This window comes from Sinocyclocheilus rhinocerous, unplaced genomic scaffold (assembly GCF_001515625.1).
Source record: "Sinocyclocheilus rhinocerous isolate Xijiao unplaced genomic scaffold, SAMN03320098_v1.1 scaffold2670, whole genome shotgun sequence".
Taxonomy (NCBI): domain Eukaryota; kingdom Metazoa; phylum Chordata; class Actinopteri; order Cypriniformes; family Cyprinidae; genus Sinocyclocheilus; species Sinocyclocheilus rhinocerous.
This window is the reverse complement of record NW_015647012.1, coordinates 426,992-444,769: the sequence shown is the minus strand read 5'-3', so window position 1 is coordinate 444,769 and position 17,778 is coordinate 426,992. Positions and strand designations below refer to the sequence as shown.

General features: G+C 37.8%; 2 protein-coding genes across 4 annotated transcripts in view; one reads left to right on the top strand and one right to left on the bottom strand.

Moving 5' to 3' along the window:
- LOC107708233 (cortactin-binding protein 2-like) overlaps positions 1-9,647 on the top strand; it is a 17,840-nt gene extending 8,193 nt beyond the window's left edge. For 2 of the 3 annotated variants that reach the window (XM_016512411.1, XM_016512413.1), the window contains exons 8-20: positions 1,332-1,427; positions 2,553-2,632; positions 3,060-3,146; positions 4,099-4,198; positions 4,707-4,862; positions 4,960-5,141; positions 5,759-5,937; positions 6,552-6,757; positions 7,001-7,183; positions 7,314-7,365; positions 7,462-7,582; positions 8,054-8,200; positions 8,479-9,647. In XM_016512411.1, coding sequence (XP_016367897.1) covers positions 1,332-1,427; positions 2,553-2,632; positions 3,060-3,146; positions 4,099-4,198; positions 4,707-4,862; positions 4,960-5,141; positions 5,759-5,937; positions 6,552-6,757; positions 7,001-7,183; positions 7,314-7,365; positions 7,462-7,582; positions 8,054-8,200; positions 8,479-8,718 — 1,829 coding nt within the window. In that variant the 3' untranslated portion in view covers positions 8,719-9,647. The remainder of the gene's footprint in view (positions 1-1,331; positions 1,428-2,552; positions 2,633-3,059; positions 3,147-4,098; positions 4,199-4,706; positions 4,863-4,959; positions 5,142-5,758; positions 5,938-6,551; positions 6,758-7,000; positions 7,184-7,313; positions 7,366-7,461; positions 7,583-8,053; positions 8,201-8,478) is intronic. The other variant, XM_016512412.1, reaches the window with a different exon arrangement.
- Positions 9,648-10,313: 666 nt separating this feature from the next.
- Positions 10,314-17,778, bottom strand: part of LOC107708216 (cystic fibrosis transmembrane conductance regulator-like) — a 25,504-nt gene continuing 18,039 nt past the window's right edge. Inside the window, exons 19-27 of the mRNA XM_016512387.1 lie at positions 17,511-17,661; positions 15,601-15,828; positions 14,876-14,976; positions 14,258-14,485; positions 13,216-13,371; positions 13,035-13,124; positions 11,501-11,673; positions 11,304-11,409; positions 10,314-10,526 (exon numbers count right to left, since the gene is read on the bottom strand). Coding sequence (XP_016367873.1) covers positions 10,314-10,526; positions 11,304-11,409; positions 11,501-11,673; positions 13,035-13,124; positions 13,216-13,371; positions 14,258-14,485; positions 14,876-14,976; positions 15,601-15,828; positions 17,511-17,661 — 1,446 coding nt within the window. The remainder of the gene's footprint in view (positions 10,527-11,303; positions 11,410-11,500; positions 11,674-13,034; positions 13,125-13,215; positions 13,372-14,257; positions 14,486-14,875; positions 14,977-15,600; positions 15,829-17,510; positions 17,662-17,778) is intronic.

Here is a 17,778-nt window from a genome sequence, read left to right as displayed (position 1 = left end):
ATATGACTGTCACTAGTATGATTTGAATTCACACAATCACATTCACACAAACGTGCTATTACTGTCTACTTGTGTAGGCTCTTCAGTCGTTATGCTGACACTGCCTCTAGTGAGCATGAATTTAAAATGGCTTTTCTCTTGGGTGTTGTCCAACAGCACAGTGGGCCAAGTAGGGAAGGACGTGGGATAGGGGACTAACTGAGCTTGGCTCGACCCGAGGGTTGTCATGCAGGGCTGCTGAAAATAAACTAGCCTTCTCCAAGTTCTCACTTATTTCTTTCACACCCCTCTGGCCTTCTCCCTCTCTCTTTTTTACTCTTTCTCTCATCACTTCTTTTTTTTGTTTACACTCAACTCCTCCCTTAAGACAAGATGTTTTCAAACACCAAGAGATGTCAAAAGGAAGCTAATTGGCCTACAGAGAGCAACGTGATGACTATCTACTATTCCTGACACAAAACAAGAGGAGACTGACAGACATGAAAGAGAGTGAGAAGAGGATTTGCAGGATAAAAGCTGATTTATCATGGCTCTCAAGTTTGACATACAGTATTACAGTAGATGAAAACCGCTCCCATGTCAGTTAGGATTACACATCCATACACGCTCCCGATAAATATTTGTTATTAAAGCATCAACATTCACAGAACACTGTTCTTTTTAACTAAAGCAAGTGGCTGCTCTGCGTGCATGGTTTGGCATGGCAGAATGCCAGCAAAGAGCGCTGCATTTATAATCTCTAAAAGACATCTCATCTTCATCTTCAAAGTTCATCGCAATCTCACAAATCTCTGTTATAGCACAATAAATATATGCATAATGAATCTTTCATAATGTCTACAATTCGTGTGTTATAATGAGAGGATTCTGAAAATAAACTAGCCTTCTCCAAGTTCTCACTTATTTCTTTCACACCCCTCTGGCCTTCTCCCTCTCTCTTTTTTACTCTTTCTCTCATCACTTCTTTTTTTTGTTTACACTCAACTCCTCCCTTAAGACAAGATGTTTTCAAACACCAAGAGATGTCAAAAGGAAGCTAATTGGCCTACAGAGAGCAACGTGATGACTATCTACTATTCCTGACACAAAACAAGAGGAGACTGACAGACATGAAAGAGAGTGAGAAGAGGATTTGCAGGATAAAAGCTGATTTATCATGGCTCTCAAGTTTGACATACAGTATTACAGTAGATGAAAACCGCTCCCATGTCAGTTAGGATTACACATCCATGTCTTTCACCATAGGCGGACACATAAATCTAGCCGATGTACCTCTCTTTCCTAAATGAATCCTCTTTTTAAACTGTTATCTTTATGCGTGTGTATTTCAGGTGATGCTGTATGGTTGCCAGGGCAGGAGCTGCCTCAGTCTCCTTGGGACCTCGTTCGGAAGCGTCTGAGCCAACGTATTACCATACATCTTAAAGGTGGGCTTTCAGTCTCTTTCTTTTACATTTTAAAAAATTTTAAAAATGTAATAATATTTCAAAAATTGTATTGCTTTTACTATATTTTTAAATGCTTCGAATGAATATGAAATAAATGCAGCCTTGGTGAGCGTAAGATACTTACTACATTAAAAAATCTGATAACATTAAAAAAAATCATACGAAACACTGTTCCTATAAACATTCTCTATTCTTTTTCTATTCTATCTACTTGTTTTCTTTTTAATTATTATAAAAAATAATAATAACTTGACACTTTAACACTAGCTCTATCTATTCTATCTCTTTTTATTGTTTATTTATTATTTTTAAAAAAAACCTTGATAAGGTGTACTGCATTTGACTAACCAGGGATTTGTCACAACACTTATATTATATATTGTTATATATTGCACATATATTGTTGCTGTTTTGTTTTGTTGTTTTGATTGCTTCCATTACCTTCTTTTGTAAGTCGCTTTGGATTCTTTAATGAATAAAAAGAAAGAACAACATTGATTTGAATTATGTTTTTTGAAACTGTCACTTTTGAATACTTGAATGGATCTTTGCTGAATAAAGTTTTATTTCTTATGAAAAAAACAAAATCTTGCTGACCCCAAACATTTGAATGATACAACTTGTATATTACAACCTTAAGTGTTAAAAAATTTATTCGTATATGTAGAAATTAACATTAAATTAGATTAATAAACGGTATAAAAATATTGGTTATAGATCGTAATATGTAATGCATTATAACCTTATTGTGATGTATTATATTTTGATAATATATCAGGTATTTTGTAAAATGCATCACATTGTGTATAAGAGATTCTCTTGGTAAAGGAGAAAGATATACTCAGCAGATCAGCAGATCTCTTGGGTTTCCACGCTTTAATGAATAGCCACACTCTGCTCCTCTTCATCACATGACCCTGATGTTCAGCCAGGCTCCAGAATATTCCATCTCATGCAATGGCACGTCAAAACAACTCTGTGAAGCCCTTGCTCAAATCCATTTCACGCAGATCTCCTGATCTCCCATGGCCTCTGTGTGCTCTTTGATTAACTGTGTAGGTTTGATTTATGGTTCATGGCTGCTATGATTTTGCTTTCTGTCAGGCCTGTCAGAGTGCACTCTGGATGAGATGACTTACGACTCCCTGATCCCTCTACAGCTGCTGCAGAACTATGTCCGTCTGGTACGCTAACTCGCTCTCCACATCAAAGAGAGTTTTTTTAGCATGTCTCTCTAGATGAGAGTTTTTTAGCATGTTTCTCTGGATGATCTTTTAAAGTTTGGATAAAGAGTGCTGAGAAAAACAAGGCCTTATTATACCATGGGACAAAAAACAACATTCTTTGAGCCTCCACCACCAGTTTGGCACCTTGGGGCAACAGATACTATTTGTGTTTTAAAATGTTGTAATAGAAGATAAATGCAGTGCAACAAGCAGTAACTTAAGACAGCAAAACACCCTCCAAGACACTTGAGTAATCAAGCCTGCATAAAGTCACGTATAAATATATTTTTTGGCATGAATTATAAAATTAAGCGGGTCTAAATGAATAATACATGTGCTGGTAGTGCATTTTGATGAACTAGATTGTGTTTTTGCCTGTGGTCAGGTGGAACAGTACCATAACGTCATCTTCCACGGGCTGGAGGGCAGCTTTCAGGAGTACATCGCCAACCAGATCTCTCATTATATCAAGGTAACTAATAGTAGTATCTAAGTATAAATACTTGAGATTTTTAATTGATGATTCTCTTTCTTTTGGGCCTCATATTCAGTACCTTGTGAGAAAATTAAAGTCGAAACTGGGCCTTTTTTTTAGAGTCAAGTATTGTCTTTCTTTTGCAGCAAGGAAGAGATTGGTAGCAGCTACATTTTTGTCAGTGTTGGATGATGTAACTACAGAAGAGTCAAGTTTTAAATAGGAAAAATATAGAAACTCTTTGGTCTTTTTTGAGCGAGATGCTAACGGTCTAATCAGATTCAATGATCTATGCTAAGCTACAGCTAAAAGTGCTACTGCCAGACCCGGACTTCGGCTGAATGGATTCGAAAACGGTAAAACTCAACTGTTTAACTCTAGGGGAGTTGAAAAATGAGCCTATTTTCAAAAATAGTGGAGTGTTCCTTTAAAGAATCACTTTTTAAATTTCATGCTTTTGAAGGTTTTTGAACATTAAACACCGAATATATGAGGAGGCCTAAATACAATACAGTTTCATACACAAAGTACAATACATTTATGATATGTATTCAAATACATACACTACTTTTCAAAAATCTGTGGTCAGTATTATTTATTTAGAAAGAAAGAAAGAAATTAATATTTTTATTCAGCAAGGATGCATTAAATTGATCAAAAGGGACAGTATAAACATTTCTAATGTTACAAAAATTTATATTTAAATATATTATTTTGATCTTTCTATTCATCAAAGAATACTGAAAAAAAGCATCACAGGTTCCATAAAAATATTAAGCCGCACAGCTAATTTTGATATTGATGATAATAACAAATGTTTCTTTCAAATTCTGCTATCAAAAGAATTGTTAATGATAAGAGTGTCTCGTTTGTCTCATGTACTGTGGGCGTCCATATGTACTAGTCATGATGTTTATGATGCACCTGTTGTGTGTTTGTGTGTTCGCAGCACAGACAGGAGGCCCAGGGGATTGGCTGTGATGTCGTCAGGGTGGAGATAGATGAGAGTCTATCAAAAGAGCACCTGCTGGAGATCTTCATCAACTGTGGTAAGAGCCTCTTCAATCATGCAGCGCTGTGTCAAGGAGTCATGTTTCTCAGGTGATGATGTAGGTAAAGGAGCAGAGGAAGAAGATAGCAGACCCCTAGAAACAAGATCAAAACGTTTTATTCTGTGTTGAATCTGAAATGCTTAGAAATGACTATGATTATTCTGCGCCACTCAATATGATTATTTTTGGCCACTGATGATTTTGCATGCCTTTGGCCTGTACCTTATAAAAATGAAAATAAAAATCTTGGTTACAATGAGCACTTGCACTAGAAGTGAATGTGGCAAATTTGTAAATGTAAAAAAATACTCACTGTTTCAATAGTATAGCCACCAAACCTGAACAAAAAGCCATTAAACGTTAAAAATCACTTACTAACCTTTTTTGTTGCAACATAATTCCTAAAACCTATAACAACTTTACAGCTAGAATATTCCTTGAATAATTACATCTTTGAATTTTAATGGTTTGTCTGGTACTGATCGAGTTGTGTTGTGTATATCAGGGTTTCTGGTGTCTTTGCATGAAGGCAGCACTGGGCGTTGTGTTGTGGTAGTTCTGGAGGGTCTGCAGAGAGCCCACTCTCTCAGCCACCTCCTGGGAGACCTGTGCGAAGCCCTGGAGAACCGAGGATCTGTCTATTCCCTCTCCCTCAACCATGGTGAGACTCATCCATACAGATGCAGCAGAGCTGGAATAGTCAATGTACCTGAAAGAGCGGTTCGGTTCAACTCTTTTCTCCTCGTGTTGATGGACAGGTCACGATGGGCTTTACTATTTCCGTGAAAGGAGCTTTTTGATTGGCACACTGGCCAAGCCTCGCCTACAGGGTGCTGAGCTACGATTACAGCAGTACTTCCGCTGGGTTCAGCTGCGCTGGGACACCGAGCCCCTCAATGGCATGCTGGGACGTCATCTACGCAGAAAACTCCTCCACAAGGTCAGCCCTGCTCATTATCTAATAGGCTGCAGGGAAGACCACCAGAATAGCAATTCAGCTCTAAATTTAGTCAAGATCGTTTAGTATATTTAGTGTAGTTTAGATCAGAGTGTACCATGTGACTGCTGAATCATTCAAATAAACATCGAGACTTCAAATGGTATGGAATGACTGCACAACAATATCAATTTTATTTTTATTCGTTTTTTTTTTGTTTGTTTTTTTTTTCATTTTGATATTAAGTAAGAAATAGACCAAAATAATCTTAATCTTTCCTTCCAGTTAGCTGTTAACCTCAACACTGAGTCAGTGAGTTGGACCTGTGGAATGGATCAGTTGATTCATTGAAAAGATCTGAATCAAAAGAATAATTCTTTTACAAATGGGGCTACTTGTTATTTCTTTCATGAAATCTCATGAAGCCTAAAGTAGATGTCAGGATTAAAGGACCACTTTAATGATGGTTTTTGGTGCTTTGCATCATTAACAGTACATTGTTCAAAATTGCTCCTTTTGTGACAAATGAAAGAAAATATGGGTTTGGAATGAGAGTAAATGACGTAATTTTCATTTTGAGTGAACTCTCCCTTTAATCAAGTTTTTCTATGGCTGTACAGGCTCAGGGCCAGTGCTGGACATCTGATGATCCTGTACACAAATTGCTTTCTTGGGTGTGCTCAGTGTGGCACCAGCTCAACGCCTGCCTGACGCGTCTGGGGACCTCAGAAGCCTTGTTGGGACCCTATATCTTCCTCTCCTGCCCTGTGAATGCAGAACAGACTCAGGCCATTCCCAAGTATGTCAATCTAGTGTTGTCACGATACTGGAATTTCTAACTTCAATACAGTTCTTTGAAAAATATTTGATAACATTTTCGATACCATGGGAGAAAATTGGAAAAGTATCTAGGTTAATATATTTTTGACCATAATCAAACATCTTCTTATCAGCTGAAACTGTTGTCTGAGATTCCTCAAGCCCTAATAGGAGATAGTACTACTACTAACTAATATATTATTATTATTTATATAAGACAAAAATATATTACTATTGTAATAAAACAGGACCATGAGCTGCATACTTGTAAATGATTATAGTGAAAGCTCTAAAACACACAGTGCGACGGACTATATACTTATTTAATTAAAATACAGTGTGGTGTGTGTCAACTCACTGTTGGAGAGAAGAGAGAATGACAAAACACAACTGCTACCTTGTATCGATACTGCAGAAAGTATTGAAACGGTTTTGAATATTCAGAATCAATGTGTATAGAAAAATCTGTATTTTTTACACTACATGAATTTGAATTAAATTAAACTTAAATAATAATGATATTTATATATTATTTCCTATGACAGGTCAGGCAGTATTATTTGTTAATATTGGTCCATGTGTCTTTGTGTTTAGGTGGTTGGTGAGGCTTTGGAATGCAGTGATAGTTCCACGGGTCGAGGATGCTGTTATATCTAGAGTAACAGCCAAACGCTCTCCCTCCCAACGACGGTCTCCCAACAACAAAGGTCTGAGCCCAGGTCAGAGGGCGGTAGTCAAAGCAGCTCTCAATATCCTGCTGAATAAGGCTGTGCTGCAAGGCTGCCCACTGCCCAGAACAGGTACAGCACCATCAAAAGTGTTGAGGAACACATTGAACTAAATGTTGCTACTAATGTAACTACATTTATCAGTAGTGTGCCAGTAGCTCAGATAATTTCACAAAAATGCAGCTATTTCAGTACTGGGCAAAAAGTAGCAAAGTAGCTTTAATAACACTGACCGTCAGCCATTAAATCTTTCAGTGTGGTCATTATTGGTACTTACTGAAAACAAATTTGACTCTTTTCCATTTATGTGGTTAGAGATTAACAGGTTCTTACCGGAGTTCCAGGGAGGATGTTTCCCTCTTTCCACCATTGGCTCCGCCTACAGGAAAGGTGGCAGAAAAGGACGTGATAATGGGGCTTGGAGAAGAGCCAATACCAGTCCAAGGAAGAAAGGAAGCCCCGCCTCTGGGAGGAGCTCTAGCTGCTCTTTAAGAGAAGGTGAGGTGTAACTGATGGCTTTGATTTTGCAGTATATGCAATTCTGCTTCAGTAACAACAAGCTACTGTTGGCATTTTATTTATATTACATTTTCTGAATAATCTATGTTCTTTTATTCTTATTATAAAGGATCTCTGGCCAATTCAAGCACTCACCCAATAACAAATGTCAATCATTCAAGGTGTGTTTCTTACATGCCCAGAAATTATGTTCGTACTACCAGCAGATGGCAGTGTTATTCAATTCAATTCGATTATGTACATGTATGTACTGTCTGTTCCTGCAGACTCAGTGATGGAGTTGCTGTGGGTCTGTCTCTCTGCTCTGATGATGAGACGGATCTCATCAGAGAACTCCAGACCATGTGCTCTAGCAAATCTGAGCCAGACATAAGCAAGGTAATAGACATTAATACTCACATATACAGCTGCTCAAAAGTTTGGGGTCGTTAATTGTTTTTAAAAACTCTCTTATGCTCACAAAAGGTAACATTTATTTAATCAAAAATACACTAAATGCAGTATTTTTGTGAAATATTATTAGAGTTTAAAATAAATGTTTTCTATTTTAATATATTTAAAAATGTAATTTATTCCTGTGATGGAAAGGTGAATTTTTAGAAGCCATAACTCCAGCGTTCAGTGTCACTTGATCCTTCAGAAATCACCATAATGCTGATATTTGCTGCTTTAATCCTCTAGTCTCAGATTTAGTCTTGCAAACTCCAAAAAAAAAAAAAAAAACAGCTTGTGCTTCTCTTAGAGACTTTCTGTTCAACCTACACAAACAGTCTGGCACAGTTTAGCACATGACCTTGCAGTTTCTAGGAATTGACGAGCTGTGTTTGTTTCCTCTTTTACCTGGTACAGATTGCTCTTTTTAAAGAGGACTTCATCATGCTTCCAGACTCGATTCCACCCAGTCCTCAGAGGAGTGATGGCAAGGTCACGCAGCCCCAGACAAATCCTGTTACAACAGAGAGTGCCGTGGATATGACCCATCCTCCACCACAGAAGGCAAGCCTTTGATAAAACACCATGGCTCTGTTCCAAAGCCTACTGAGCCAACTACATAGGTAGCTGCCCTCTAAGGCAACATCCTAACTGTTATGGAGCCTCATCAATAAACAATATAGAATGCTCTATGTAAAGTGCACAAATAGAGCACCACAGTCAGGTTCCGAAAGTAAACAGCATGATTGCTGGTTTTTGTAACAAAGCACGTGTATAAGGTGCATTCTCTCTGTTTTTGTTAAAAATACGTTTGTTTTTTGTATATTGCTGTCTGTGTAAAGATCGACGGTAGTCATGCTTCTCCTCAGCGAGTGACGAGACCCAGATCGCATCTGCCCGTCCCCAGCAGCAGAGGGGCTCAGCAGGTGAACGCCACCAGCAGCAGTTCCCTTCAGAGTCACAGCAGCAACCCTAGCAGAGCAAGGCAGCCCCCATCCCATAACAACAGCAACAACTTCTCACAAGACAACATCTGCTTCCTGGACCCCAACTGTAATGAAAACTACAGTAACCATGGATAGACACCTCCCACTGCCCTCAGTCTGTTATCAACCTCTATGTTGTGAAGTTTGGTTACTGGCAGCATTTTAGTATTTGTACATGTTGTCCATACTTGTTACACTATATTACATTGTGTACTTTGGGACCATAGTTTTAATGTATTCAACTGTTTAAGTAAAGAACTTTGAGGAAAAACAAGTACGATGAACTAACAGGAGAAAGCTTGAACACTTTACAATTTGCCTTTTAGGTCAAATGTTTTGGATCAAAGTTAGAGCTGGTAGTCTTTTTGCTCTTTAGTATTTGCAATCAATCGTGTTTTACGTTTAAATAAGTGAAAGGTGAGTTTTAAAAACTGTCGAAATCAGGGTTTTACCAAATATGTGTAAATAAGAACTGGGAACTTAAATGTTGTATAGATTTGTGTGTGTGTGTGTGTGTGTGTGTGTGTATGTGTGTGTGTGTGTGTGTGTGTGTGTGTGTGTGTGTGTGATATTGCGCTTGTACATTGGAGGAATTTTGAAGGGAAAATGAGAAGTGTATATATTGTTTGTAATATTAAATTTTGGTTCATATTTTTTCACGAACTGAATGTAGCAATAAGTACCACCATTGCGAACACAGGATATTTAGTTTTTGTCCGTTAAGCCATAATTAGTATTTTCAATTACTCTCATGCGTGCTCAGTGTCTGGCTTGAACTTTGACTTTGTGAAACCCAACTATGAAATCGGAAACGGCGAGCATTATCGGCGCTTTTCGTTTGTCTTCTATATTGAACATTTAGGATAAACAAGTATTATTTTAAAGTCAGTATTGTTCATATGTACAGAAGAGATTCTAGTCGACCTCTGATGTTTAAATGTATTATAGTTGTCGGATGAGGTTCAGAGAAATTGTCCTGTTTCCTCCGAGCACAAAAATTAAAAATGCACTATCCTAGACATCACCTCAGCGCTTGGCTTTTCTTTCTCCACACAGCTAATGCTAACATTGTGTTGGTTTGAAACCGAATCATTCAGCTGGAATCGTTTATCACCAGCTATGTTTCTGTGTCCTGTCTCACTATTCTCTTCTCACTATAACACAAGATAAGAGTGGAATGAGGTCATTCCTGGTGACCACACAGAAAAAAGAAAAAAAAAAAACGAGAAGCGCAGTCTTGAAAAATATATTTGTTTCACAGAAAAGTATATATATTTACACTTTAAAATAATCAATGTTTTTGTTTGTGCCTTTCCTAATTCAATGAAACACAAAGAAAATAGAGTAATTGTTTTGCCATTTACATGATTCATATGATCCCATTTTGCTGCACTTTCAAAGGATGCCAGACGTTGGTCACACGTTAACAATAAATTAAATGTTCAGAGAAAAATAAGAATACATTTGATTTGAGATAAATCATAAAAGTTACATTATACAATTTTTACAGTGTTCAATTATTCCTGGCCTCACTGTGTCCCATTGTGAGAGGATATTGAGTACCTAGAAAAAATACATATCTTTTTCATAATAAATGTCAAATGTTCTGATGATAGGTCATCCAATATAATGTACCATTTGGAGACCATTGTAAGCTTGATTGTTTCTGTATGAATTCCAGTTTGAGACGCTCAGAGGCGAGTGTCTTGGATATTGTCCTCTGCCTCCTCTTGCAGTGTCTGCGTAACAGAGCTGAGTTTGGATTGAGGGCCGTGCATGCTAGAGTTCCGGCGAGGGAAGAGTTTGAGGCACTCGGCTGGACTTATGGCCTGCTTTAGATGACTGGTCTCATTCAGCAGCTTCTGAATGGAATCGTAGGTCTTCACCTGACCCTTGTCCATCATCTGCAACAGAGATCATAGGAGTCGAGGACAAACTGAAAAATATATTTTTACAAAAATTTTTTGCTAAAGCTATTTTTTTTAAGTCCCTCTTATGCACACCAAGGTTACATTTATTTGATCAAAATATAGGAAAAACAGTAATATTGTGAAATATTATTACAGTTTAAAATAACTGCTATTTTAAAATAACATTTATTCCTGTAATTAAAAAAGCTGCCTGTCTTTAGTGCCACTTTCAGAAATCATTCTATTATGCTGATTTGTTGCTCAAAAACATTTCTTATTATCAGTATTGAAAACAGTTGTGCTGCTTAGAATATTTGTTGAAACCATGATACTTTTTTTTTCAGAATTCTTTGATGAATATACAGTTCAAAAGAACAGCATTATTTTGAATTGGAAATATTTTGTAACAATTTACTGTCACTTTTGATCAATTTAACGGATCCTCGCTGAATAAAAGTATTAATTGCATTTATTTTTTACGTCGTACTGACCCCAAACTTTTAAACAGTAGTGTATGTTTGCCTTTTTTGAAAACCACACATAAATTGTCCGTACTACCTGACAGAAATTTCTGAAATACAAAAATGCTCACTCAATATTTTTGCTGTTGTCGGGTGCAACTAGTGATCCTTACAGCTTTTAATTTATGTGGCCTTTTTGTCTCCAGTACAAATAACAGTAAAAATGTGAACAATAATTGTAAAAAAAAAAAAGGAGGAATATGACATTTAAGTTGGTGTTGATGGGAGAGAGGTAGTGCAAGAGCCTTACCAAGAAAGACTGGCACTCGAGCAGCGGTTCCACTTTGTGTTCAGACAGTAATATAGTGCATGTGGAGAAAGACTGTCGTAATGTTTTCTTTAACACCTTTATTGTTCTGAAAACAAAGACAAAGCAAAGCCACCATTATTTACCATGATTTGAATTCATTGTACTTGGACTTGACAGCCAGTGGTGTTGGGACTCACATTGGATCAAGGTGGGCACTAGGCTCATCCAGGAGGAGGATGCGGGCTCCGCTGAGGATAGAGCGAGCCAGACAGATGAGCTGTTTGTGGCCGTTACTCAGTACATAGCTTCCGTATTCCAGCTGGAAGTCCAGTTTGTCTGGAAACTGCTCAATCACTGTCTTAAGACCGACCTTCACACATGAACACAGAAATAACTGTAAATCAAGCAAATACTTTCAGCAAAGTGTCTATGTATTTTACAAGAGGAGAACAGGACATACACAGTTCGCTAGATGATTCATAAGGATTGCTATGTTGATCATACTGGTCACTTATACTGTATATTACCTCTAGAATTCACCATATTTTAGACATAATGTTCTGCCTTCATTAAATGATTTTTGATGACTAAAAATAGAAATGATATAGAATTTAAATGTTGTCATAAAAATTACACCTAAATTATAACTTAAGAACAAGGGAACAAGACAAAGTGTGTCATTTCTATGCCCGAAATGACAACATTTAGAGGTTAAGCATATAATTGCTGGTTCACAAAAAAAGTCCTGGCCTTTCTCAATGGATAGCCAGATGGCCTCATGTTTTGCTTTAGAAAAGGTCACGTACTTTATAAACAACAAATAGGAAACCTCACACAGCAAAAAAAAAATGGTAGGTGCATAAGATAATAATTAATTTGATAAACGGGAGAAAAATAATCCCATACACTACCATAGCTTGCAAACAAATGAAATATTTTGAATGCAAAGTTTCAGTCCTCCAACCTACGGCAGGAATTAAGAAAAGTTCAAACAGTTCAAAATAAGAAAAGCATTTTTTAAATGGCTGACGAATATCAGATGACCGAAACGTTGCATATAAAATAATGCACTTATTTTAGTCAAAGACAAAAGTGTCATGTTTTGGTCAGTTTAGATTTAGTGTCTTGTGACTTCTTGGAAATCCTTGATGGTGATTCTGTCATAAAATTGTTAGGTATAGAAAGTGTATAGCTAGCTAAGAAAGCTTTTTTTGAGAAAAAAAGAAAAAAGAAAGAAAGTTTATTGTAAATTTTTTAAATTTTTATTCATAATTTTATTTTATGTTTAATTATTCATTTTATGCTTTTTTTTTTTTTTTATACATTTATAATATTTAATTTATTTTGTTTCATTTTTATAGTTTTATAGTGAATTGACTATTTAAAGAACCTATTTGCTGTCTATACTATCTCTGGTCTTTATTATTAATATTATTTGAAATAATTTTAATTTACAAATATAATAATTTTCCAGCATGACATCGTTGGCTTAACCAATGGTTAAGCCATTGCTCTTTGAAACCCGGGTTGTTAGAAATTTGTTGTCTGAATTACGAATTACACCCTTCACCCTTAAGTGCTCAGTGGCAAATAAAGTGTTGCCATAGTTCCAGCAGTAGAGACGACGCTTTTCCAGTTTCTTTGAATTGCTTTGGAAAAAAGGGTCATGAAACCACTTGACCTCACAGTCATTGATCATTTGCTCTGGACCCCTGCAGCAAAGACACCCACCTCCTCCGTGACCCGCCACAGCTCCTCATCACTATGACAACCGTAAGGGTCTAGGTTCATGCGGAATGGTCCCGTAAAGATGAAGACTTTCTGTGGTGGTGTGGAAGGAGATATTTACAAAAATATATCATGAGATGTAATGAAGAGAGAGGATGAAAGCTGTTCCCAGAAACGCTGTTACCTGAGGCATCACACCAAAGGCTTTCCTCCACTTCTGAAGTGGCATTTTGTTCCAGTTGACCCCGTCGATGGAGATATCACCATCTGTGTAAACCAGCTTCAAGAGAGCATTGAACAGAGAACTCTTCCCAGAACCTGTTCGGCCCAAGATACCCACCTGAAAAAAAGATGATCAATCTGACCTGAAATTTCACAATAAAACAAAACCAGTAAACAGATTTACATGCTATAGAAGTGCATCTTCAGCAATACATGGAACATATTCTGTTAGAAGCTTGGACAAGAAGCCAGTCTCACATGGATACATCACAGAACTCACAGAAATGAGTGTGAAAAAGATATAAGGCCGATCACATGAGACTCTTTAGCTAATTTGCTATCAGTTGCCCATCGCCTACATTTTTGTACAAAGGCAAAATGCAGTAACTTTGTCAAAACCGAAATCAAGTCCCGTGACTTGGCACAATTATGCTCAGATTTGGAAAAAGATATATAAAATTTTATTTAAAAATCAGTTTTGGTGTTGGTGTAGTTACTGCATTTCGCCTTTGTAGGGCAGTACAACGCAAACATTCACAAATTAAAACTCTGGGATTGAAAATATAATTTAAACCTGGAAATAAAAATAAAGTTTTAAGATTTTGGAAAATATAAAACAAAACAAAAATTTCAGACCTAAAATAAATAAGAACTATTTCCAATTCTAGATTCTATATTTCCATTTCTAGGCCACTAATCAAATCTAAAACAAATCTTAACACTGAACTTCTAAACTCCTTTACACAAAAGGTCAAATGTGATGCAGAAAATACGTAATGAAAAAATTAAGCATTTTAACTAATAATATTTGACTTTTAGACCCTACTGTTTAAAAGCATAGCATAGTTCAAGCTATAGCCCATTGTAATGTCATGCTGTGAGACAACTCTTTTACAGAATGCACAATTTGATGAAAGGTTTGCATGTTAGCATTTATTTTTCTGAAACTGTTTAACACTTGCATTTTAAAGAGGAGTTTAAGCCTGGAAATTGCTTGTACGTACCCTCTGTCCACCCTCCACAGTGAAGGAGAGGTTCTTAAGGACAGCGTGACCCCCTTCTGTGTATTTGACTGTTAAATTCTGCACATTGATCTGACCGCGGTTGGGCCAGCTTGAGTCGGCCCGTGCATCGACGTTCTCGATAATCAGATCTGAGTATTTGCTTTTGTCCGGTTTGGGTGTCTCAGACGGTAGGTCGATGAACTTAAAAACCCGGTCAACGGATCGCATCTGGAGGAAGAAGGATTAGAAGAGCTATGATGTAATCAGGTCCACTGAGGTCCAAGCTGCATGTGGTTTGTTTAGCCTTTAAATGATGCTTAGCCTCTGTGTTTGTGTGTGCGAGTACAAATGCGCACAGTTACACCATGTGGCAAAAATAAAGCGCCACTACTGTATAAATGCGTATCAGTGTGATTGTAAACTATTCTCCTGATAGGGTCATAGTGAGAGAAAACAAAACGTTCTGCACCTTGATAAGCCCCGTCAGTGTTGCTCTGACTTAAAAAAAACTCACTCAGACAATATTTTCGACAGCATTACAGAACAGGACAATTTCTGCAGTTAAGAACAACTGAAAAACATGCAGTTTTTAGGGAGGAAAACCAAAAAGGCACGTACCATTCCATCTACCGCAATGCTGGTGGCAACACACCACTGGAAGGTGCCTAGAATGAGCATTGCCAGGCATATGACGATACCAATCTCGCCCGGTTTATCCTCTGTGGAATAACGCACACACATTCACATGCACCAACAAGCAAGTATAAACATCTAGTACAAGGTTGCTCACAATGACCTCACTTCTACACTTCAAAGGCATTTTCCAAGCACTGCTAGCAATTACCTCTTAATAAAACCAATTGTCTGTAAAACCCACTAGATCAAGCGTTCATTGACTTTTTGGACCCACAGAGAACCGTCAAATAAACAGTAGCATCCGCTCACTCTGCAGTCGTGGAAGTCGTGGCCTAATGGTTAGAGAGTCGGACTCGTAACCCAAAGGTTGTGGGTTCGAGTCTTGTACCGGCAGGGATTGTAGGTGGGGGGAGTGAATGTACAGTGCTCTCTCCCACCTTCAATACCACGACTGAGGTGCCCTTGAGCAAGGCACCGAACCCCCAACTGCTCCCTGGGCGCCGCAGCAAAAAAATGGCTGCCCACTGCTCCGGGTGTGTGTGTGTTCGTTCACTGCTGTGTGTGTGTGCACTTTGGATGAAATAAATGCAGAGCACTAATTCTGAGTATGGGTCACCGTACTTGGCCACATGACACGTCACTTTTCACATGCTCTACTTTTCACTTGGTTCACTCTTGCCTAGATACAGATGGAGGAGTGCTCTTACGGTTGGTTCCTACCGCAATCCAGGCGGTCAGCGTGAAAAAGAACACAAAGATGATGTCTGAGCGGAAGAGGAACCATCGTAGGGTCGACAGGTAGAGGAACCAGGTGGCTGTGTGGGTGTTGAGGGTCTTGTGGAACAGGTTCTCGAAGTAGGCCGCCCGCTCAAAGGCCCTGATGGTCCACAAACCCTTCAGTGAGATGATGAGGTGGGAGAAAATGGGGCTACGAGCTGTGATGAGAGAAGAATTGAAGATGTCAACAATGTATATTCATTTAATTTTAAATCTTCTGAAGCAATAGCAAGCAATAGCAAATAGCAAGCAAAGCAAAAGAGTCATTCGGTGCATTCCTCCAGTGTAGCACCCACATCAAACTTCATTTTGGTCTACAGGCCACTTTTATTTTGGGGCTTGACACCACCCTTCTCTATATAAATAATTTATGATAATAATTTATACTTTTATTCAGCAAGGACACATTAAATAGATCAAAAGTGACCGTAAAGGCATTTACAGCACAGTATAATGCTACAAAACTATTTTATTCCAAATAAATGTTTGAACTGTTTGAACAATGTTTGAACTTTCTATTCATCAAAGAATTCTGAAAATAAATGTATCACAGTTTCAACAAAAATATTAAGCAACTGTTTTCAAATTTGACAATAATACAAATTTCTTAAGAGGAATATCAGCATATTAGAATGATTTCTGAAGGAGGATGTGACACTGAAGACTGGAGTAATGATGCTGAAAATTCAGCTTTGCCATCACAGGAATACATTTTAGATTGTATTATAAAAAAAAAAGTTTTACATTGGCAGAATTTTTCACAATAATATTTCTACAGTAATTTAAATTAAATAAAGGCAGCTATTTAAAAATATTGTAACTTTTAAATGGTAATGAATGAGTATGAGTATGAAATTGAACTGACCACAGAAATTCAACACAAGTAAAAAATTCTGGGAAATTATTTGTGTGTGTATTTATATATATATATATATATATATATATATAAGTGCAACTAAGTGCATTTTCAATTCAGTTATCAAATTTTGGGTCAACTACTACCTTTAACTGTCAATATCAAGCACTTGTATTTTGCCATCACCTGTGCCACACATTTCCAATAGCAGAAGGGGTCAGGAAAAGGAAGGAAGAAATAAAAGTCCTGCCCTCTGTCCTTTGTTATGACCTCATAAACAAAATGAACTAATCCACAAGTTCAGCTACCCATGATATCATTAAATCATCACATTTTTCTCATTCACCACGGCTTTCCTTGCAACATTCCTTTCCATTTCTATAGACAAGACAATGCCTTTAGTTCCTCTTGTCTGAAAAACAATAGGGTTGCGCAGTTTTCTGGGATCCCCGCCATGAAGCTTGTTGCTCATCAGTTGTGGATGATGAGTGAATGATATCAGGATAGCAGCAGAGGAAATCCCTGGTCGGGTTTTTGCTAACCCAGTATTACAAAGTACGGAAAGCCCTAGTTGCTTTCTCGGTGGCTCTGGATAGGCTGACAGTTGGAAGATCGTTGACAATTGAGGCTAACAGGAGTTTTCTTCCTGTCTGAGTTACAGAGAGACCAACAGAAATGGGTCTGTCTTATTCAGAGATGTAATAGACCATAGATGATTGGTCGAGAAACAAAGCTCTGACCTCCCACCCATGCCGCTTCCTTTGAGATATCCTTTTCTCTTTCTGGTTGAATCATCCATCCTCTGCTCCTCCCCTGTTTTTGGACCTAGCAATGACCTCCCATCAGTGCCTTGTCTAACTGGCCTTCTCATCCCTGGCAGCAAGCCACACGCCAGCACGCCGAGTGCGTCAGGAATCCCTTTGCCAACTGCACAGACGTATCTAACAACTGCATGCAAAGAATGCACACACTATCTGGCCTTACCTTCTGTCTCCAGCTGTTTAAGCTGTTGACCCGTACGGAGAAAGTACTTCCTCATCACAATGAAAATAATGGCCAGGGGAGTAGCTGCGAGGAATATGTACGGCCTCACAATGGACACCACAAGAATACATCCAACCACCACCACAGTCAACTGTTAGAGAAAAAGCAATGTTAAAGTCTTTGTTCAGCTTATTTTAAAAAATGATTTTATTCAGTAAGGATGTATTAAACTGACTTTTAATCCATTTAATTTGCTTCTCAAGAAATA